At 34.2% G+C, this 23,619-nt stretch overlaps 2 protein-coding genes across 4 annotated transcripts in view; one reads left to right on the plus strand and one right to left on the minus strand.

Moving 5' to 3' along the window:
* Positions 1-11,261, plus strand: part of LOC135963251 (xylulose kinase) — a 24,642-nt gene extending 13,381 nt beyond the window's left edge. For both annotated transcript variants that reach the window (XM_065515029.1, XM_065515030.1), the window contains 5 exons: positions 9,082-9,203; positions 9,263-10,090; positions 10,161-10,382; positions 10,437-10,626; positions 10,707-11,261. In XM_065515029.1, the coding sequence (XP_065371101.1) occupies positions 9,082-9,203; positions 9,263-10,090; positions 10,161-10,382; positions 10,437-10,626; positions 10,707-11,006 (1,662 nt within the window). In that variant the 3' untranslated portion in view covers positions 11,007-11,261. The remainder of the gene's footprint in view (positions 1-9,081; positions 9,204-9,262; positions 10,091-10,160; positions 10,383-10,436; positions 10,627-10,706) is intronic.
* Sf3a1 (splicing factor 3a subunit 1) lies at positions 11,190-18,391 on the minus strand. Of its 2 annotated transcripts, XM_065515028.1 has the most exons (9): positions 18,240-18,391; positions 17,981-18,145; positions 17,746-17,920; positions 17,363-17,688; positions 14,291-15,135; positions 13,971-14,220; positions 13,697-13,890; positions 13,444-13,617; positions 11,190-11,436 (listed from the first exon to the last, which is right to left on the minus strand). In XM_065515028.1, the coding sequence occupies exons 1-9, from the start codon at positions 18,340-18,342 to the stop codon at positions 11,335-11,337; spliced, it is 2,334 nt and encodes a 777-aa protein (XP_065371100.1). In that variant the 5' UTR covers positions 18,343-18,391; the 3' UTR covers positions 11,190-11,334. The 2 variants fall into 2 exon arrangements, with proteins under 2 accessions (XP_065371100.1, XP_065371099.1); XM_065515027.1 differs by having other exon boundaries at positions 17,746-18,145.
* Between the last annotated feature and the right edge of the window lie 5,228 nt (positions 18,392-23,619).

A 23,619-nucleotide genomic window follows, 5' to 3' on the forward strand; every position in this document is an offset into this window, starting at 1 on the left:
TGGTTCTCGTCCGCTAAATGTCATATAAGTAAGCTTCAAGTAGCACAAAATAAACTACTCAAGATGGTATTCAATCTACCATGGCATTATTCCACTCGTCGTCTACATGATCTTGCTGGCTTCGAACTTGTCCAAGATAGACTAGTCAGATTGACCACAAACTTCAACAGCAGATGCTCAACTTCTCAGTACCCACACATTAATGAACTTTATTCAATGTAATTTTACCAGTAGTATAGTTTTTTTTGATTTTTTTTTATCTTAATTTGTTTCAAATTTGTTTTTGAAAATTTGTCTCCTTCAATTCAAATAATTCATCTGTATATACATACAGTATTGGCCATAACTAAAGCACCCCCTCAATGGATTTTTTCAAATCATAATTTTTTTGATAAAAACGGCTTTTTTGGGATGTATTTTGTATATATTTTATTAACTAATATTGTTAATGTTCATTTAATATTCATTTAGTAAAATATAATTTTATTAAAAATTAATTTAATATGATAAATCATATAAAAACTCAAAACGCAACGGACAAAACAAAAGCACCCTCTTATAAGATGTTTAAAAATTTGACTCGGTACTGCATATTTGCAATGTGAATTATCGAGATTCACAATGAATGGACTTAAAAATTCCAAAAGATAAAAATATAGGAAGACGTAGTGTGCAAAATTTAAGTTTTATACAGTTTATTGTGAAGAAAAACAATGACAAGGAACAAGTACTCCAGTAAATTTAAAATTAAAGTTATTGAAGACTGGAAGACGAGGTTATCACTACATGAATTTAGTAAAAAATATTCAATTAACAGATCTGTTATTTCCAGGCTCGTTTCAAAATTTTTTAAGACTGGTCGAAAATCTCCGGTGCATTCTGGAGGTCGTTTGCGAAAAAAACACGATATTATGATTCCTTGATCAAAAGAGCAATACAAAAAGATCCTACAGCATCAGCTATTCAAGTAGGAACAAGTTTAAGATTATGTGTTAGCCAAAGAACAATCAGTAGAAGAGTAGTAGAAGCCCGATTATTCAGCTGACAACCAGCAAAAAAACATTTCTATCAGCTAAGAACAAGAAAGCTAGACAGAAATTTGCCAAAGCCCACATCGACTGGAGTGTCCAAAAATTAAAGACAGTACTGTTCCCTGCCGAATCCAAATACAACTTAAAAAGTTCCGCTGGAATAAGGCGTGTACGCAGACCAAAAGGAGGAAGACTGAATCCTAAGTATTGCAAAGGAACAATTAAACATGGAGGAGGCAATGTAATGGTCTGGGGTTGCTTTTCTGGTCAAGGATTTGGGCCAAATCATAAAATTTATGGAATTATGGATCGGTTCATGTACCGTGATGTATTGAAAGCTGTAATGTTGCCTTATGCCAGTGAAGAGATGCCAATTATAGGGAGCTTCCAACAGGATAACGATCCTAAGCACCCCTCCAAAGTTTGTAAGACTTGGCTACACAGCAATAAGATTCAAGTTCTTCATTGGCCTGGTCAATCTCCCGATCTCAATCCTATTGAGAACTTGTGGCACATTGTTAATATGAAAATAAATCTTGAAAATTGTTGAAATAAGGATCGGAAATTTTCACGATTTATTTCATGCCGTTAAAATAGTCTGGGAAGGAATATCGAAAAACACCATAAAAACATATTATCTTCTATGCCAAGAGATGTTCTTGTGCCATCCAAAACAAAGGATTTGCAACAAAAAATTAACTAAAATTTTTTTTTATATTTGTTGTGCTTTTACGTTGAATAAAAGACTCTTGGTTAATTAATAATAAAACATAAACTTTAATTTCATTTCTTGAGGTGTGCCTGAGTTGGCTTGCTACAACTAACTGTAAAAACGGTTATAAGAATTGTACATAAAAGACTTAAAGATAATGATGCATGCAGCGTCGTATTTCATAGTGATGCCACATTGACATGTTAATGTTGCATCATAGGGTTACCCCCTAACATCTCCCTCCTTAAGACAACTGGGGTGATCTGGAAACAGGTTCCACAGGATGTCTTCGGCTGGTTATACGCATTGGAGTGCGGTCAGGTGAAGCTGTAGGGGTTGCAAAAGTTTCCTCTTGGCATGGTGGAGTTATTTCGAATTCTGCAAGCAATATGTCCAATGGAAGATATGATGTTCCTGATGCAGTAGTGTCAGTCTCTTCGTATCTTGGTCGAAGTTGGTCTGTGTGTGCTCTTACGAGTATTTTCCTGTTACCGACGTCGATCAGGGTGTTGTAAATTACATTACCAATCTTCTCGATGATTTCGCCAGGGACCCAGTATTGCTTGTTTCCCTTGAAGTTCAATGCGTAGACTTGATCGCCATGGAGGAATGTTCTAATACGTGTACCATGTTTGGTGTTGTATTGTTTCTCCATTTGCTGATTAGTTTTGCGATCGGTGACGTTTGGTTTCTTAATGATGTCGAAGACTGTTCTCATTTTTCGTCCTATGAACGATTCCGCTGGAGTCTTGCCATTTGGTGAGTTTGGATTGGGTGTTGATCTATAGACTTCCAAGAATGTTTGAAGTGCTGCGGTAGGCGTATCTTCCCCTTCTGCTTTTTTGAGAGCGCGCTTAAGTGTATCCACGAATCTTTCTGCTTGACCGTTGGAGCTGGGGTGGAAACGTACTGTCCTGGTGTGTTCTATAGCCCTTTCCTTGCACCAGTTTTGGAATTGTTCCGAGCAAAACTGTGTCCCGTTGTCCGAAACTATTTGTTCAGGATTTCCAAATTGTGCGCAATATTCGTTCATAATTTTCATTGTCGCGAATGAAGTCATTGTTTGCGTTTCGTAAATTGCAGGGTATTTAGAAAATGAATCTATAACAACTAGATAATATTTGTTCTTCAGTGGTCCAGCGTAATCAATATGAATCCGTTCAAGTGGTCGGGATGTTATTGGCCAAGAGCAAAGGTTGGTTTTCACAGGATTCTTTGCGGCTTGTTGACAGTTCCGACATTTTCTGACGTAGTCCTCAATTTGCTTGTCAATACAAGGCCAATAAAAGAAACTTCGAGCAATTGACTTACATCTTTCTGCTGATAGATGTCCTCTGTGAAGTTGTTTGAGAATCTTTTGACGATACGGATCTGGTACCACAATGCGATTGTTAAACATCACGCAACCGTCTGCGGTCGATAATGATTCCTTTCGATTAAAGTATGGTAGAATAGAAGGATGGATATTCTTACTACTTTCTGGCCAACCGGTGTTCATATGCTGAATAATAGTCTGTAGAGTTTCATTATTCTTAGTAGATTTAACTATCATCTTGAAAGTTACTGGTAGTGTAGATACTGCTTCTTCGAGATCGTTGCGAATGTCCTCTTCGAGTGATACAGAAGCCACAATATACTCGTCGGATGGTTTCTCGTGATCACTGATGAGTCTAGATAACACATCTGCGTGACCGAAATCCTTAGTGTTCGTGTATTTAATTTCGAAGTCATAGGTCAATAGTATCAAAGCCCAGCGTTGTAAACGGTTGGCTGTGTAAACCGGTATCCCCTTTTTTGAGCCGAAAATTGCGAGCAATGGTTTGTGATCGGTGTGCAACGTAAATTTGCGTCCAAACAGCATCCTGTGGAAGCGTTGTACTGCAAAAATTAGTGCTAAGCCCTCCTTCTCAATTTGGCTATAGTTGCGTTCTGCTGGTGTGAGAGACCTTGATATGTGATGTATAGCTTTCATGCTATTGTCAGGATATGTGTGATAGATTACTGCACCTACACCATGCGATGATGCGTCAGCAGCAACGTGTATCGGTAAATCCGGATTGTAGTGCGTAAGTAGCATATCTGAAGTTAAAATTTGTTTAAATTTATCCAATGATTCCTGACATTCTGAAGTCCAGTTAAATGTGTTCTCTTTTCTCAATAGGTCATCTAGAGGCTTCCTGAGATTCCTCATGTTGCTTACAAATTTGCCGTAATGATTAATTGAACCCAGAAGAGAACGTACTTCCGAAATGTTTTGTGGTATTTTCAAATTTTGAATAGCAGTGATTTTTGTTGGATCGGGTCGAATACCATTGTTACTTATAATCTGCCCAAGATATTTAATTTCCGCTTTGTAAAATTGGCATTTTTCAAATTTGAGCCGGAATCCAAAATCTTGAATTTTCTGTAAGAGCAGATTGAGATTCGATTTATGTTCAACAATTGACTTACTTGCGAGCATGATGTCGTCAATATAAGCTTTGGCACCATATATACCAGAGCATAGTTGGTCCATAATCCTCTGAAAAGCTCCTGGTGCGGATTTTATGCCAGGTGTCAAACGATTAAATTTGAATAAACCTCTGTGAGTGTTTATCGTGAGTAATTCCTTACTGTCATCATCCACTTCGACCTGAAGGTAAGCATCAGATAAATCCAGATGGCTAAAGATGATACAGTTGTTGCAATCGGAAAGAATTTCCTCTGGTGTGGGCAATGGATATTGATTCGATTCAACCATCGAATTTAGTCCCGTAGAGTAATCTGCGCAAATGCGAATTTTGCCATTTCTCTTGCTGACCACGATTGGTGCGGCATACTTTGAAGTATCCACAGGAGAAATTATTTTTGCATTTTCTAGTCTTTGTAATTCCGCTTCGATTTCTAGTCTTGCTGCGTAAGGAACTGGGCGTTTAGGAACGAAAATTTCCTTTGCGTCTGGTAGCAGTTGAATATGTACTTTGGTTTTAGTACAAAGTCCGGGGCTACTATTATCAAAAACAGTTTGATAAGTTTCCTTGAGCTTAATAACATCGTCATCGAATGAAATTTGTCTACACCAAGTAGTTATAGGTTTATCCCAGAGACCAAAAGTTTGGATCCAGTCAATTCCCATAATGTTTAGTTGTTCTATATCTGTGATATAGCAGTTGACTGTTGCTGTGACGTCATTCATCGTAACTTCGCATTCAAACATGGCTAGTAAATTAATTCTGTTCGTATTTGCATCACTTGCGCCATCTTCCGTTTCATAGGCAGTAGGTTTGCCAATGGTTTCCCATGTTGCAACAGAAATAATTGAAATGTCCGATGCGGTATCTATCTGTAGTCGAATAGAGTTATTATTGATCGTCACAGTTGTATACTTACGAAGTTCCTTGAATTGAAGCTTTTTCGTTGTAAACACGGCGTTAGTACGAAAATTTGATTTTCTTCTGAACGTGTTTTTGTTGTCGCTTTGTGCAGGTTTCGTAGTATCAACAGTTTTAGAGCTCGAGCAATAGTTGTCCTTATGTCCAATTTGTTGACATTTGGTGCATTTGTGTTTGACGTAGGGACAAAATTTGACGTAGTGTAAGTCCCCACAAAGCCAGCATGGTGTCCTTGGAAGTTTGTAACTCTGATTTTTGCTTTCCATTTTGTTAACGGAACAGACTGCTTTCGGTTGATGTTCAATCATTGTGTTGTCAGATTTCAAATCCATTATACGCTGTGTTTCGTCTACCAGTTTATCCAGATTTGTGGTCTCTGAAAACTCATCTAACATCTTTAGTAAACGTACTCGAATATCTGTGTCTCTACTTGATTTAAGACCCAATACGAAAATCAGACATTTGAACTGGTCTATTCTCAAATCAGTCATTTTGAAGAGTTCACATTGTAGATTCACTCGGCTAGCGTATTCCTTAAAATCTTCACCGTCTGTCTTTGCAAGTTGAAGGCATTTGTAGCGTTGTGAAACTTGTGTTTCAACTTTGCCGAAAAGTTTATTTAATTTTTCAACAGTGTCTTTCAACGTCATATCGACTGGTTTCGTTGGCAGAATGTAGTTTGAAAACCGTTCATGAACTTGGTTGGACATTTTTCGCCAAAGTACTGCGACTTTGTCATGGTCCTCTAGAGTATTCGCCTCCTTTTCGAAAACATGTACATACCTGTTGTACCAAGCTTGAAAAATTAAACCACTTTCTGGTTCATACACAAAGTCTGTCATTGAGTGTGCCAATGATTCCATAAGTGCAGCTTTTGATGTACTCGTTGCTGGATTACTTGTTGAAGCAATTCCTTGAGCCTGTAATAGCTGTGCCATTTGCTGTAGCAAGAGTGTTTGTTGGTGCATAGCGTTTTGCTGATCTTCCAACAGTTGTAGAACTTTGTCGTCGGACATAGTCGTTTGCGGCATTTTGCAATTAAAATTGTATAATTTTTATTTCACCGTCCTCGTCGCCACTTTTGTTGTGCTTTTACGTTGAATAAAAGACTCTTGGTTAATTAATAATAAAACATAAACTTTAATTTCATTTCTTGAGGTGTGCCTGAGTTGGCTTGCTACAACTAACTGTAAAAACGGTTATAAGAATTGTACATAAAAGACTTAAAGATAATGATGCATGCAGCGTCGTATTTCATAGTGATGCCACATTGACATGTTAATGTTGCATCATAGGGTTACCCCCTAACAATATTATTTCCTTGAAGGGGTGCTTTAGTTTTGTCCGTTTCATTGTCTACCTTAAAATATTTTTTGATTTTAAGTTACCTCTTATAGAAAGGTTAACTTTGAAAGTATTTGTTTATCAATACTAAACATATTAACAAATCAAAATAATACATAATAGATATTTAAAACTTTGATTTTATACAAAAAAATACCATATGAAAAAAATTCATTGAGGGGGTGCTTTAGTTATGGCCAATACTGTATGTATATATTAGAATTCACAGCTTATTATTAAGTAGAAAAGGAGAATTAGCCCTAAACTCTACCTTCTAAGACAAATGTATATAAATTTAATATTATCGAAATAAATAAAAAAATATGGTTTGTAAAGTATGACTTCCATTATTTTTTGCTGGTTAACATTCTAATTTTTTTTTTGTTTAAAATATATTTTTAATTTTAAAAAGGAAATTTATCCATTTTTTGCAAGGAATTTAGCCTTTTTGTTCACCAATAATTGGCAACACAGCATCTTGGTGATATAAACTATGTTTCATATATGATATCGTTATCTTATAATAAACTATATTATAGATGATGTATCCAGCAGGTTGATTGATACTCACCTGACAAAGTCTTGTCAACCATCTTCTAAATTTACACGTCGGATCGCCATAGAAGCATTTTGTCCTAATTTTACCTATTGTCTATTACTTGCAATAACAAATTACTTTAGTTATGCGTTCATTTAACGTTTTAACCAGATGTTATCTGACCAAATTGGACTATAATGCTATTTTACTTAAACAATTTTTAAAAAATATATCGGTTTAAAAACTAAAAATGTGTCTCATGAAAAATTAAATTTTTTGAGTTATGACGAGTTATGCAGGGAATGAGCGATATGTATACTTATTTACCAAATTATTTGTTTAAAACACAATTTACAAATTTTTAAATTTTTTATTTAATATTTTTAATTTACAATAAATTTTTTAATGTAAAACTTTTTGACAATCGAAAACACAACATAAACAAATATATAATAATCAGCTGTGTTCGTACCTTCACCTCATTAATTTAAATTTGACATCATAGAGAATTATACATAGAGACGAGACACTCCGATTTTTTTTTTTTATTTTTATTTATTTTCAACAACCTATCATACGCAACAAATGATAACAGTAGAAATTTGCCAAAAGAGCCAAGTAATATTTCAGTTAATAAAAAACGCGTGATATTGGTAACTTCAAATATTTTTTATATACCTACCCTAAAAAATATCATTACATATCACAATGCATTAACTATACACTAGGGTGATCGGCCCGGTTTTTAATAACCGGTTATAACCGATTTTTTTGCTAAGGTCGGTTTCGGTTTTTTTAAAAGCTCACATTTCGAATATCGAAGAAACCGGGTTTTTCTCCTCGAATAGCCGGTTTTTTCTAAAAGTGTGTTTTAGTGTATTAAAAACTTTAAAAAATATTCAAAATCCCAAAAAAAAATTAAAGCAAATACTTCAACTATTTTAGAAGACTTTTTATATATAGAAAATCTCACAAGAGATCTGGAAAGCCTGAAAACTTACTCAATGCTTTGTTTTCTATATGTCCTATATATTCTATATGTTTTATAAAAACAAAAAAAAATCGATATACTCCTAAGCATTTAAACTGTATTTTACTTATTCCTAAGAGATTATTTTACCTTCATAATGCCTACAAATTTACTGACGTTAACAATCCTCGGGTCAAATTTGACCCAAATAGAAAATAGATTTTTTTTAAAAAAAAAACTAACGTAGTTTTGTTGACATTTAAAATTAAATTAAAGTCATAAAATATCAAAAATATCAACCACTCATTTTTAGAAAAAATGCAATTTTAATTTCAAAATGGGTAACATTTTACCCGAAGACCTTATGAAGGATAAGAAAAACAGTGGGTCAGCAAGTATGATGAAAAGAGACAGATATATATTAGAGCTACCAAATATAGTAGTGCTACCAAAGCTCTGAAAAAATGTAACTTAATTGTATGTAACAAAAGACCATAAGTCCAAACATGTTTATAGAAATTTTTTTTAATTTGTTTTTTTAAATACTTAACTATGTTAAGTTTTCATAAAATATCAAAAATATCCACCACTCACTTTTAGAAAAAATTAAATATTAATTTCAAAATGGGTCAGGTTTGAACCGAAGACCTTGTGAAGGATAAAAGAAGTAATCAAAATGGTTTTAATCCTATTATTTTAATAAATAAAACTTTTTTCTTTTTATTTTATTATATTATATTAAATTTTTCCAAAAAACGGGTTAACCGGTTATTATAGAAAAACCGAAACCGGTTCATATTAAATTGCAATTTTTCGAAGAAACCGAAAACCGTTTTCTAAAAAATATCGATAGAAATGAAATTTTTTGTAAATAAATCTTGCATTTCTAAACGGCTGGTCAGCTGGATAAACATTTTTAACATTTTCTGTTACTAACTCGAAAATCTTCCAAACGATCTTTTTAGATAGAGAATTCTGTATAGCTTATATTACTGTTCAGTAACACATTTGCATTTCCAAACTGCAAACAAAGTATGCACTCACTAATCCAAGCCACACTTCTCGAAATACGAAAAAAACCCTATTATAAATCTTATATTTTGTATTCATTTCAGCTAAAAGCAGTCCAATTAAATAATGAGCTTAAAGTTATAGCTACTGCCGAAGTACAATTTGACACAGATCTACCGGAGTTTCGTACAACGGGAGGTGTTAATGCGGGGCCCAAAAAGAATGAGTAATATATGAATAAAAAACTATTAATGTGAAATTGTTTTGTAAATGTGATTTCTTAAGATATTTTGTTCAACCTGTTATGTGGGTGAAAGCCTTGGACATTGTAATGGATCGTTTGGTTATGGAAGGCGCTGATTTAAGTACAGTAGTAGCTCTTGGAGGCTCCGCACAACAACATGGGTCTTTATACTGGTCACGTCATGGTGTACAGACGTTGCAGAATCTCGATCCAGATAAATTTCTGCATTTACAGGTGGACGATTCAGCATTCGTACTGACCCGTACGCCGATATGGATGGATGGATCGGCGGAGAATCAGTGCCTTGAAATGGAAATGGCCATAGGCGGACGTACCGAAATGGTCAGTATAACGGGCAGTAAATGCTATCCACGTTTTACGGGACCTCAGATACGAAAAGTCTACCAACAACGAACACATGCGTACGAAGACTCGAAACGTATTTCGTTGGTAAGCAGTTTTTTGGCATCCATATTTTTGGGTGATGTGGCACCTATTGATTACGCAGATGCATCGGGAATGAATTTATTCGATATTACTACGAAGACATGGTCAAAAGCCTGCCTGAATGCGTGTGCCCCCGACTTGGAAGAACGTTTAGGTACGCCCGTGAAAACAAGTTCTATTATAGGAAATATATGTGATTTTTTTGTTCAACGCTTTGGCATGCCGGAAACGTGTAAAGTGGCCGCATTTACCGGCGACAATCCATCGGCTTTGTCTGGTATGTTGGTGGAAAAGGATTGTCTAATAATGTCGTTGGGCACCAGCGACACTTTAATGATGAATTTGGAAAAACCTCCTGTATTGGAGGAGGGCCATGTTTTGTGCCATCCCACCGATGATGATCAATTCATGGGTCTTTTATGGTATGATGATCTAAAGCTATTCCATTATAAGAAACTATATTTTATTTCATTATTGCTGGTATTTATTTAGCTTTCGTAATGGTTCCTTAGTACGAGACTCTGTTAAACGTTCAGACGCTCAAAATAGCTGGCAAATATTTAGTCAACTCTTGGATTCTACACCGCGTGGCAATTACGGCAATATGGCTATACATTTTCATACAATGGAAATCATACCTTCTGCCAAAGGCATATTGCGTTGGAATAAGAGCCATACATCTGCATCATCAGATGCTGCGAAAGGAATTAACAAGTAGGTAAAGTTTAATTTGAAAAGAACCCTTTAAGACATGGGATTTATTTAAAGATTTACTTCGCCCGAAGCTGAAATAAGAGCATTGATCGAAGGGCAAATGTTACATCACAGAGCTGTTGCCGCCGACATGGGCTTTCATTTCGGGGAAGAGACTAAGATCATTGCCACTGGGGGAGCATCTGTTAATAAATCCATATTGCAAGTAATTGCTGATGTTTTTAATGCTCCAGTTTATATACAGGTATGTTTAATAAGTTCTTCAAAGCGCCACTAAAAGATAATCGTTCATTGATTTATCTTTCTCTCTGTATATCTTTACAGAAAGCCAGCGAAGCCGCATTACAGGGAGCAGCGTATCGGGCAAAGTATGCAAAATATTTAGATGACTTGAAGCAGAATATTTGTAATAAGAGTAAAACAAATGAAGATGCCGGAGATGAAGTAGAGGAAATAAAGAACAAGAATAATGTTGATATATTAAGTTATTATGATTTTATAATAACCTATCTTCCGAATCACGTTGAACGTGTGTGTGAACCAAGTAAAGACAGCGACGAAATATATACTCCCATGTTGGATCGGTACCGCCAAATGGCCAATATACTACAATTAGCCAAATGATATTAATACTGTCGCGAAGAAAATTTATACCATTTACAATATCCAAGAGAAATAAATTACAAAAGAGACTTGATTAGAATCTATTTAGCAAAAAACACACATTCCTTAAAGTTATTGTGTCTTTTTTTAATTTTTTTTTTGTTAATTTGCTTTACGCATACTTATAATGATGATTATAATACGTTTGTTTATTTTTGATTTTATTGATAAAAGTGCAATTGAATATTTTTTAAATAAAACTATTAAATAACCACTTTTCTTATTATTTCATTTTAACATTTAGTTGGATATTAATAATCTTTTTGTGTCTACCAATTTCTAATGACATTTATTTCTTGCGTCCACCACGTTCTTTTATTTGCAAATGCACAGTAGCACCACTTAGCAAATTGTAAAAAGCCATTGTATTGCTATCCTTGAAGAACATGCCCTGAAACGAAGTAAAAATATAAAATTAGAGTTGTTTTCAGACAAAAGAATTTTCAAAAATGCCTTTAAAAATATAAAAACTTACTACCAGTTTATGTATTCCCATCAAGTACTAATAGTGGAATTTAAACATGTGTTTTGCTATTATAACAAAAACAAGATAAATGTAAATTGTTCACTGAAAGTACTCGTTGGGGATATAGATATACTACATCATTTCCAATTGTAGTTCAGAAGTTTCTAATTACATTTCAGAAAATTCCAATTGAATTACAGAAATCTCCTGCAACATTTAATTAGTTAGAAACACGGATTCGTTACATTAGTCAAATTTTACGTACGAAAAAAAGTAATTGAAGATTATTTGCAGTGTAGTTAGTGTTTTTCATTTCACACTATAGCTGTGTTCTTTTGCTAACGCTCATAGGCAATTTCACACAAATTTGAAATTGAATCGTTTATTTAAAAAAACCAGTCAAGCATCAAATTATTAATTTTGAGTAAATCAACTTTCAATTACTTTTACAAAATTCGATATTTTTCCTATGACAGTCCCGGTCAACACTGTGAAACATTTGCTGCAAAACATTTTTAAATTCTCTTTTGAAACTGCATTCGTGTCCAGGCAGTGAAGTTTTTGACATTTCTGTATAGAACGAATAAATGTGGAGGACATACTCAACAAAAACTTCATGTACATGAAACAGAGTACCCTTTTCCATTCCTCTATCCCCCTTCATCTACAAACTCAAATGTTTTCCATTTGTGTAAAGTTTGATAAACATAAAACTTATATTGTTATATGTTAATGTAAATATATTTACATTAACATATACATATGTATTTAAAATATAATATAAAGTTTGCGCTTGACTGGTTTCTGAAACAGACAACCATCGCTATTATAAATTTCATACGAAATATTCTAATTGTATTAGGAACTTCAAAAGTAAAATTAATGTTTTAAAGAGTTTAACATCATATTCATTTTGAAATAACTATTCGTCATCATACAATCGTTCTACAGTGCATTCTGCTTCCGTTGCAAAATATTCCCATAAAACTCTTCATATCCAACCATGTAATACAATTTTTTATTTTTACACATTTATTGAGACCAACAACATTTATGAAAAAAAAAAAAATGGTTAGTGTTTTGCAACGACATTAACTTGATCAATCGACTAAAATATGATTTGGCCACAAACTTCAAGATGAAGGATCTGGGTGATTGATGCCTTTTCAGTTTTGAGAGTGAGATAAACCTGTGATATTGAGGAAATATTGAAACGTTTCTCTTTGCCGTATATGCATTCTGTGGGATGTCTTTTGTTCACAGCACAAATCACTCGCCCCCGATATCAATTATGCAGTGAATTTGTTAAGCCGTTTTAGTGCGAACCCGGTAAAACAGTTTGGTCAAGGTTGGTTGGTTTTTGTGACACAGACGAGGCTGGTAATGTGGATTACAGGCGATCAACTACATGATATCTGTTTACATATCAGCAATCTTGTCGCACTCTCCTCAACAGAAGCGAAATATATGTCAATGGTGTCACCTATTCAGTAGTGCGATTCACTAACTTTTAACGAACCGACAATCGTAATGTTTATCGACATAAATAATCGCTTGCAGTAACGATAGTGTGATTCAGTAATTTATTTTTAACGATTGTTTAAGATATGACATCCTTGTCTACAAAATATCAAAATAAGCGAAAAGCAGAAAACCATTATTTGACGCACAATGAAATAATTAACCAGTGGTGTAGTGAGTACAACGTTGACTAGCAGTCGGAATGTTGTTGGTTCGACACGTGGCTGCGACTTACTTTTTTTTTATTTATTTTTTTTGTTAATACACAATTTTATAAATAACTCTACTAACAAAACAATTTATTTCCGGCCAAAATGTAAAGGATTACTTTTGGGATCCTTTACATCCCAAATGCAGCGCAGTGATGCATTTTTGAAAAGGCCCTATATTAGATATGTAATATTTAATTACCTCATATGATATTTTTTGTTTAGCAGGTGGCATCCCAGTTTCCTCTTGTATTTTACTTTTTAGCAGTGAAACAGGATCTGTCAAAGCAAGAGAAACCGCTATCGTTTGGCCATTTAGTTTCCATTCAGATTTATCCAGGACATTTGGAATTTGCACCTGTATAGTTATGGGACTCTAAACAAAAGATACAAGATATTTTTATTATAGAATAATTTAGAAAAATGTGCGTCCCAAATAGGAGTTCATTAAGTACCTTGTGCATTGCAATAAATTCAGATTCGGGAACCAAATTATCTTCGGATCGCAATTTCTTATTGGGTGGTTCATCATCGAGTGGTATTGATTGTGGTACTTGATCAAGTACGGGTGGAGCTGGAGATATTTGCGGTGGGCCGCCGCCAGCTGGTGCCAAGGGAGCCATGTAACCTGGCACGGAAAATGGTGGAGCTATTTGGAAATATTGCAAACAAATATAGTTCAATAGAATGTTGAAAATAATTTGTATGTAAGTAATTTTGTAAACTCACGCATAATTGGAGGTGGTCTCATTTGCATCATCATGACTGGAGGTTGTGGGGGCATTGGATGTTGTTGCGATTGTGGATGGTGTTGCTGCTGGTGATGGTGATGATGTTGCTGCTGTTGGTGTTGCTGTTGTTGACCATGAACTGACTTGACCATATTTGTATGATGTGGATTTCCACCACCACCTGGTTTACCTCCAACTGGTTTGGGACCAATTTTTTCCTTTTCCTCATCGGGCAAAAGTCCCTTAACCTATATTTTTAGAAAATAAAATCAATGATTTAGCCAATCAGTATGAATTGTAAAATATAGTATTACATACCTTATGAATTTGATGAATTTGATCTTCTAAAGTAATATTAGCACGCGCTGCTCGTGTAGCTGCTTCTACACTGGATGTATGACCATCCCATGTCACGCGATCATCCTTCTTCGTTTCCTCTTCGCCCAATTTTTTACCAATTACTGTTTCCTCATCGCCAACACCAAAGATATCTGTACGACGTTCGGCCAATTGTTTTAGACTTGCCTCAATAGCTGTGCCGGCGGCATATACATTTTCTTGATTGATTTTTTCCACTGTGTGTTTGTCACGTTGTTCCACCCAACGTGGATCCAAGAGGCCAATGCGCATGTGCTCAGCCACTTTGGAAGCTGGAATTTTTTCTCCCGTAATTGGGGAAATGAGGAATTCATCTGTTGTAGCAGGTTTAGGTGGCTTAACTTGAGCTGCCTTAGGATCGTATTTTTTAACCACCACCTTATCATGCGTGGGAGGCAAAAGTGGAGCAACCGGGGGTTGCATTTTGGTAGTGGCCGGTGATTCTTCATCACTAGAGGCCTCGTCCATGTCTTGTACTTGAATGTTGTCCTTTTTAGAGGATTGATTTTGATATGAAACATCTTTCATATGAATACCAATGCGATTCTCCATTTGCGATAGCTTAACAACACCACCAGTGCTGGGTGCTTCTTGGCTGTCTTCATCATCCGATTCAATTTGCATTTCAATATCGCCATCATCTTCTTGCAATCGCTCTTCCATTAAAACACGAGCACCCACTTCCTCGGGAGTTGTTGGTGGTGGAAAGTTGCCAGTTTCAAACGGCTGATAATCGACTGTTTCGACTACAACAAAATCGTGCCAATCAATTTGAGCATAGGCGACTTGAAAGAAATAAATTAAATATGATTAATCAAATTTTTGCTGATGGTATTAATCTATTGCTTTCTAATGAAATTAATTTTTTAGATTACCATGATGTCTGTATTAATGTTTTGTCCTTGGTTATAGGTTGGGAAGACCCTAATAAATTTAATTTTAACCCTAGTAAGGCATAATCATTATCTTTGGGGCTACGGAATTAGGTTTGATGGAGTTCGTGTGCCGCTTTTTGACACGATGAAATGTCTGGGCTTAACGATTGAAAGTCATATAGCTTCAGTTGCTGGAAAGGTTAACAGCACTTTACGGTCTTTATACAGTTTTAATTGCTACTTGCCAGTGAAAACATAATGTAATTTGGCACACACACTCCCCACTCATGCACATATTACAAAGTGATACAAAACATAATGAAATTGAAATATCTGGGAAGCAGTTTAATATGCATTATATTATATGCCTTTCAAAATAATATTTTTTGTATAGTGCAGTTGGGAGAGCATGGGGCAGATTTGCGTTACCTTCGCTGGGAACGATTTTGTAGCGATGAGAGGGCGTAAGTACACTCTGTGGTCTAACATTCCTTTGTGTATGTGTAAGTTCTTTTGGCACATTCACAAAGGTGGTTGCGATTTTAGAGGAGTGTATGACTAAAGGTTACTCATCTTGTCAAGATATTGGGGCGATAGTGTAATCTGTTGTTGTTGGGTCTAATATTAAGACATATATTTTCTCGTGCTATCCCCATTTAGTAGGTTCGCCACTTGTATAGTTTAGGCCTATCTGGAGTGGTAGCAGTGCCGAGGACCTTGGTGGTTAGTTAGTGTTTAAATAATCTAGCCGAAAACAGCTCCCACTGCGTTTGGGTAATACGCTGTTGTAATTAATTGCAATGTCACAATGATCATATTATTTAGTAAGCATTTAAAATGTCGACGAAATTTTATGGGTCGAATATGGATGGCAACCGAACTTCAGTTGCCTAAATGATATTACGTATGGCAACTGGCAGCTATCATTTTCTGTTGCCAAATCGCAACCAGATATTTGTGGTTGCCCTCTATAATCGACCCATTAATTATGCCGTCTCAGAAGAAATATATTGAAATTTGTATGCAAAAATACTAAATATAAGCTACTACTCTTCAAAAGAAAGTACAATTTAGTTTGTTTCATAGATTTAGCGTATTTAGGGAGTTTAACCAATGTTGTATTACGAATAATGCAACATTCAAAATACATATTAAGAACTGAGCATGGACCTATGAACTCAGTATTTCCTAAGATTTAGTAATATCATTAATTATACAAATCTTGGAGAATTGTTTCTGAATCAGGCACTAAATTTTCTTCATTAATTGAAATCGACTTCAAAATCCGATTTCTGTGTAAAGTTTGTAGTCTAAATTAAACATCTGCAGCGAGTAAAAAAATCCATAATAAAGTATTCTTGGCAATTGTTTGCCAATTTAATTTCTTTAAAATTTGCATGAACTTGTAGTTTGATAAAAATAACCATATTCAATCATAAACACGATTTTGAATTATTGTGTAGCTACGTCCGTTTACATTTAAGGTGACGACATATATTATATTTCGAGCTTATGCATATCGCACACCCAGTTCAAAAGTGACACAACTCAACATTAAATTTTTTCAGAAATCGTAAATAAATATATACCAATTGAAACATAATGAAAGACATTAGTGTTTTTAGCCACAGTTGACAACAACGGAATACACTGATGTCTTTGTGTTCGCGTACTTGATAATTTGTACAAATTATCACTGAAAGTTACGGGATTCCGTTCGTTTACTTTTAAAAACTTGTAACGAGAGAGCAAGAGAGTGTTAAAAGTGACAGTTCGTAGATAGAGAACATGATATTTTTTACTGGACATTTTTTCTCCAGTAAAAAATATCAACATAAAATTGTGCTTAAAACATGTGGTTGCAAATGTAAACAGAACTAAAAATATGAAAATTAATATAATTTACAAGTTTTGCAAAGAAAAGAAGTTAAATAACAAAAAACAAACGTTTTAAATTGATTTATAATAAAATACAACTTATTTTTACAAATTGTTGTTCGCGTACTTTTTTGGATATTTTTTTAGTTTGAGAGTAATTTATTTTTGCTCTCTAAAATAAAGTTACTGGATATTTTTTACTGGAAAGTACGCGAACACACCTTATACAAAATTTAATTCAAGAATGATTTTTATTTACCTCTTTCCTTTTCAATTTTTTCCTCCTCTCGGCGGCGTTGTGCTTCCTGATGCTTTTGCCAATTTGCACGATATTTGACCTGATCGAGTACAAGATTCATACTTGACCGTCCTGCGTTGCTTTCAGCTCTTAGCTTGCCAAGTAAATCCTTTGGAGGAATTAAAATCTTTGTATACTGTTCCAGAAGCTTTGTAAAGTACTGGAAAAGTGAATGTTGAGGACGAAGAAAATCAAACTGAAAATTGCGCTGTTCTCGATTCATGAGATTTGTTAAGAATTGACGACCGTTACGTGCCACAAATTGAGCGGTTAGCTTAACGATATCCCTGCAAGACAATAAAAATTAATTTTATTTTACGTTTTCTCTATATTGTTCGACATACAAATCCAATGCTGAAATTGAAGGTGGATCTGCAATAAACTCAAACTCCGGCGGAGGATCTTTAGGTACAAATTGCTGTTCGGCAACTTGTTTTAAAAGCTCTTGCTGTTTTTGTTGAGCGGCGCTGGTCACCGACAATTGTTTAATTCCACTAACCACACTTGGTGCACTAGCATCTGTAAAGTGAAATATCAAAAGTGTGTTCAAAGCATTTTTTTTATTTAATTCATCTTTACCTTTTCCTTCCCTAAATTCATTCACTTTATGTCTATAGTAAGCGTGATACGGATCCCCGGAACTCAAAAAATTAAATTTAGGATTGCCCAATTCATTTTGTCGAATACGTGCCTCAAACTCCGGTCCATTACGTGCTACGAAACTTGCAGTTTTATCCACAATATCTATTTTATTAAGATTTCATAATTAAGTATGGAAAACTTAAGAAATTGTTAAAAAAAAAAGAAAACAAAAAACGCTTATGTGAAAAAAGGATACTTCTAACCTCCGGTGGAGGATAGATTATGCCGATTATGGGCCCAGACATTGGCTTAGACTGTTGGTTACTATCGACCGTCACATCTGCTTCAATTGGCGGCATTTTTGCTTCAAATATCTAAAATTTTATTTTGATTTTAATTATTTTTATGGTTTTTCTGAAATATTTTCCCTAAATCGTTTTGACAACGCTTTATTAACTCATAGTTGTAAAATTTAGTACTAGTTTTGTGAAAATAGCTGTGTTGCCAGATATTATTTGGAAACTTTACAGTGTTGAAAGCATGGTGTAATGAATACAAGGTGACATTAATCAAACAGCTGATTATCTTTTGCTCGAATTTGTTTACAACTTTCATCTTTTCAAAATTTTTTTTGCTGTAATTTGTATACATTAAGCAGCTGTTTTTGACACTATAAAAGTTATTTGTTTTTGTATTGTTGTATTTGTTGCCGTAACGCATACACCAAGGCGAATTTATACAAGGTGGAGTCAGTCAAACAGCTGATAATTTTCAATGCTTGTTTTTATATTTAAATATCTACATATTCTAATCGTATTAACAAAATATTTATTTTTACATAAATAAGTAAAGCCCTCACTATACAATTTCTACACTACATTAAGTTTTAATACAAATTTGTTTAATTTTTGTTTTTTGACATTTGTTAAGACCAATTGTTGTATTTGTAGAACTGATAGCACCTTGTATGAATTCGCCTTGTCATACACCTTATAATCATTATACCATGGCACAAAGTATACAGAGATGTCAAATTTGACGTTTCAAAAATTCAAAATCAGATGATAAGGCAGTTCTCTTAAAAAGGGATAGAAAGTATTTTGTACTACAATATCAGTGATGTGTTAAAGCAAAGCGCTATACACAACGCGAATATGGTAGACAAAGTAATGTAATCAAAACAAAGAAATAATCAAAACAAAACGATGAAAAGGGCAGTTTATAAAGAAAGAGACAAAACGAGATTATTTTCTGTCTCGTGACGCCTCTGTATACTTTGTGACCATGGTTGAAAGCCTAATAATTATGGCCAATAGGCTAGGTTGTTGAAAATAAATAATAATAAAAAAAAAAAAAAAATAATTTTTAAGTTTAAAAAAATTAGCTGAACCCTGACCGCGTTGCTGGCCCTTAGAAAACATCTGTTTTATTATTGCATCTCGATTTTAATATACAGTGTCGGACAAAACTAAAGAACGGACTACCCCGACCTGACTTCTCTGCCGAAATACTTATTATCTGTAGCCAGGTGACGGCGGTTGAGGTGGTGTCATACTATGCCCATAAAAAAAAGAGACGAATGTATTAAAGGCAAATGGGATGTTATATTTATGAATTCATCTTAAGGCCAGCGGATTACAATGTTTAATGTTTTTTGTTTGGAGTAAAAATATATAAATTATTTTATTTTGTCGTGTGTACCCTGTGCATAAATAAAGGATGATAACGCAAAAAAATTATTATAAGTGGCGAATTGAAATAAATACAGGCGAATTCACTTATTTTTTATATATGGAGTTTGACATAAATGCGTACGGGCGAACTTTTTTAAATGTGTTGTTTGGAATTTATGCGTTCTATTTCTATAATCAGTTGAGCTGCCTCAATCGTAATTCAGCTCTGGGTGGAGGAAGAACTCGCGCGACATTGCCAGCTAAGTAACTTAAAAACCAAACAAATAAACAAGTTGAGCTGCCGATGACACCTTATTAAATGCCTTGTACCCTAGTATGTTAACTTTTTTATTTCGATTTCTGTACAGCCCTAAAAATATTGAAATGAAAAATAAAGTATTTAAAATTTGTACTTTCAGTAAAATGAATGTACATATATATTTTTTTAATATTTAAAGCTTACTTGGGGGTTACACGATCAAGTTTTGCCTTTCAAGTTTTAATACACTCACACTTTTTACTAATACACTCACACCTTTAAGACCCAGCGGGAAAAAATGATAGGACTTCAATTTGTAGGCCTTCTAAAAGGCATACTTACACATTCTAAAAGATCCGATACTCATTCCACCCTGCCTGCTCTTAGAAGGTGTTCAAGAAGCCCTATGAATCCCCTTCTAATAACAAGTGAGCTTGTTGGCTGCCAACAGCCCATCATAAGTAGGCCTTCTCTCAGCCCTCTAACAGCAGCGAGTATGCAAGGCCTTGGCTCGCAATGACACGCCGTGTAAAATTGAAATGATTTTGCAATGCGGCAAAATGATTTTGCAAGTCCTTGTGTCTGCAAAATGAGGCATTTAGGAAGGCCTCTTAACTGCATCTTTTTCCCGCTGGGGAATTGAAACGAACTTGCATTCAATTTCTCATTCAAGTTGGTGTTTCAATTCACATTGACACTACTATAAAAGTGTAGTGTCACCCGGGTGGGTATTGGTAAACCATGTACATAAAAAAACCTTTGGTAAAGCGAAGGTTAATCGTACATTGTGAAAATGGCCGTAAATATAACTATTTTAACGGCTGGTTTAAAGTTGTATAATGCCTCTCAAACTAAAACATATCTGTGGGTGTTATTAACATTGAATAAAAGCTTTGAGTTGAACATAGTTTGTAAGTATGGTAACACTAATGACGTTTTCTTTTCTGACACAGAATGTAGCCAACATATTTTGTACCATTTATTAAAAGTTAACCATACCCTCATAATGTTTTACATTTTTAACGATCACAATAGAATAAAAACCATTACCATTTATGCAATTTTCTTTTATGTAGCTTCTAAATGTTGTAAAACTATACATTTTGCTGTTTAAAAAGTGCTGCATTTCTAACCCTTTGATAAAATTGAGGGTGAAACGTGTAGCATATCTTCGGGGTTTTAGGGCAACATTATTTGAAAAGAACACGTTATACCCTTACCAAACTACATTTGTTTTAGAATAGAACACAAAAAAGGGTAAAAGGCAGAATAAAGGCATCATATATGCCTGAAAAGAAAACGCCATAAATGATTAATGATTATCATCAAAAGCTCTAGAATTCGAATATTCTAGGTTGAAGTTCATTGTATAAATAGAGCTTTCTTGCGTATATAAATTGGCCGTGAGAACACCAAATTAATGAGTCTATTTTGAAGCATCCTTATTTAAGTAAAGTCATCAACTGCATTACCAGTGTATATTTGTAAAGTGTGTGTATTCTGTGTATTTCTGCGAATTTTAAGATTTCATAATTAAGTATGGAAAACTTAAGAAATTGTTAAAAAAAAAAGAAAACAAAAAACGCTTATGTGAAAAAAGGATACTTCTAACCTCCGGTGGAGGATAGATTATGCCGATTATGGGCCCAGACATTGGCTTAGACTGTTGGTTACTATCGACCGTCACATCTGCTTCAATTGGCGGCATTTTTGCTTCAAATATCTAAAATTTTATTTTGATTTTAATTATTTTTATGGTTTTTCTGAAATATTTTCCCTAAATCGTTTTGACAACGCTTTATTAACTCATAGTTGTAAAATTTAGTACTAGTTTTGTGAAAATAGCTGTGTTGCCAGATATTATTTGGAAATTTTACAGTGTTGAAAGCATGGTGTAATGAATACAAGGTGACATTAATCAAACAGCTGATTATCTTTTGCTCGAATTTGTTTACAACTTTCATCTTTTCAAAATTTTTTTTGCTGTAATTTGTATACATTAAGCAGCTGTTTTTGACACTATAAAAGTTATTTGTTTTTGTATTGTTGTATTTGTTGCCGTAACGCATACACCAAGGCGAATTTATACAAGGTGGAGTCAGTCAAACAGCTGATAATTTTCAATGCTTGTTTTTATATTTAAATATCTACATATTCTAATCGTATTAACAAAATATTTATTTTTACATAAATAAGTAAAGCCCTCACTATACAATTTCTACACTACATTAAGTTTTAATACAAATTTGTTTAATTTTTGTTTTTTGACATTTGTTAAGACCAATTGTTGTATTTGTAGAACTGATAGCACCTTGTATGAATTCGCCTTGTCATACACCTTATAATCATTATACCATGGCACAAAGTATACAGAGATGTCAAATTTGACGTTTCAAAAATTCAAAATCAGATGATAAGGCAGTTCTCTTAAAAAGGGATAGAAAGTATTTTGTACTACAATATCAGTGATGTGTTAAAGCAAAGCGCTATACACAACGCGAATATGGTAGACAAAGTAATGTAATCAAAACAAAGAAATAATCAAAACAAAACGATGAAAAGGGCAGTTTATAAAGAAAGAGACAAAACGAGATTATTTTCTGTCTCGTGACGCCTCTGTATACTTTGTGACCATGGTTGAAAGCCTAATAATTATGGCCAATAGGCTAGGTTGTTGAAAATAAATAATAATAAAAAAAAAAAAAAATAATTTTTAAGTTTAAAAAAATTAGCTGAACCCTGACCGCGTTGCTGGCCCTTAGAAAACATCTGTTTTATTATTGCATCTCGATTTTAATATACAGTGTCGGACAAAACTAAAGAACGGACTACCCCGACCTGACTTCTCTGCCGAAATACTTATTATCTGTAGCCAGGTGACGGCGGTTGAGGTGGTGTCATACTATGCCCATAAAAAAAAGAGACGAATGTATTAAAGGCAAATGGGATGTTATATTTATGAATTCATCTTAAGGCCAGCGGATTACAATGTTTAATGTTTTTTGTTTGGAGTAAAAATATATAAATTATTTTATTTTGTCGTGTGTACCCTGTGCATAAATAAAGGATGATAACGCAAAAAAATTATTATAAGTGGCGAATTGAAATAAATACAGGCGAATTCACTTATTTTTTATATATGGAGTTTGACATAAATGCGTACGGGCGAACTTTTTTAAATGTGTTGTTTGGAATTTATGCGTTCTATTTCTATAATCAGTTGAGCTGCCTCAATCGTAATTCAGCTCTGGGTGGAGGAAGAACTCGCGCGACATTGCCAGCTAAGTAACTTAAAAACCAAACAAATAAACAAGTTGAGCTGCCGATGACACCTTATTAAATGCCTTGTACCCTAGTATGTTAACTTTTTTATTTCGATTTCTGTACAGCCCTAAAAATATTGAAATGAAAAATAAAGTATTTAAAATTTGTACTTTCAGTAAAATGAATGTACATATATATTTTTTTAATATTTAAAGCTTACTTGGGGGTTACACGATCAAGTTTTGCCTTTCAAGTTTTAATACACTCACACTTTTTACTAATACACTCACACCTTTAAGACCCAGCGGGAAAAAATGATAGGACTTCAATTTGTAGGCCTTCTAAAAGGCATACTTACACATTCTAAAAGATCCGATACTCATTCCACCCTGCCTGCTCTTAGAAGGTGTTCAAGAAGCCCTATGAATCCCCTTCTAATA

This window comes from Calliphora vicina, chromosome 1 (assembly GCF_958450345.1).
Source record: "Calliphora vicina chromosome 1, idCalVici1.1, whole genome shotgun sequence".
NCBI lineage: Eukaryota > Metazoa > Arthropoda > Insecta > Diptera > Calliphoridae > Calliphora > Calliphora vicina.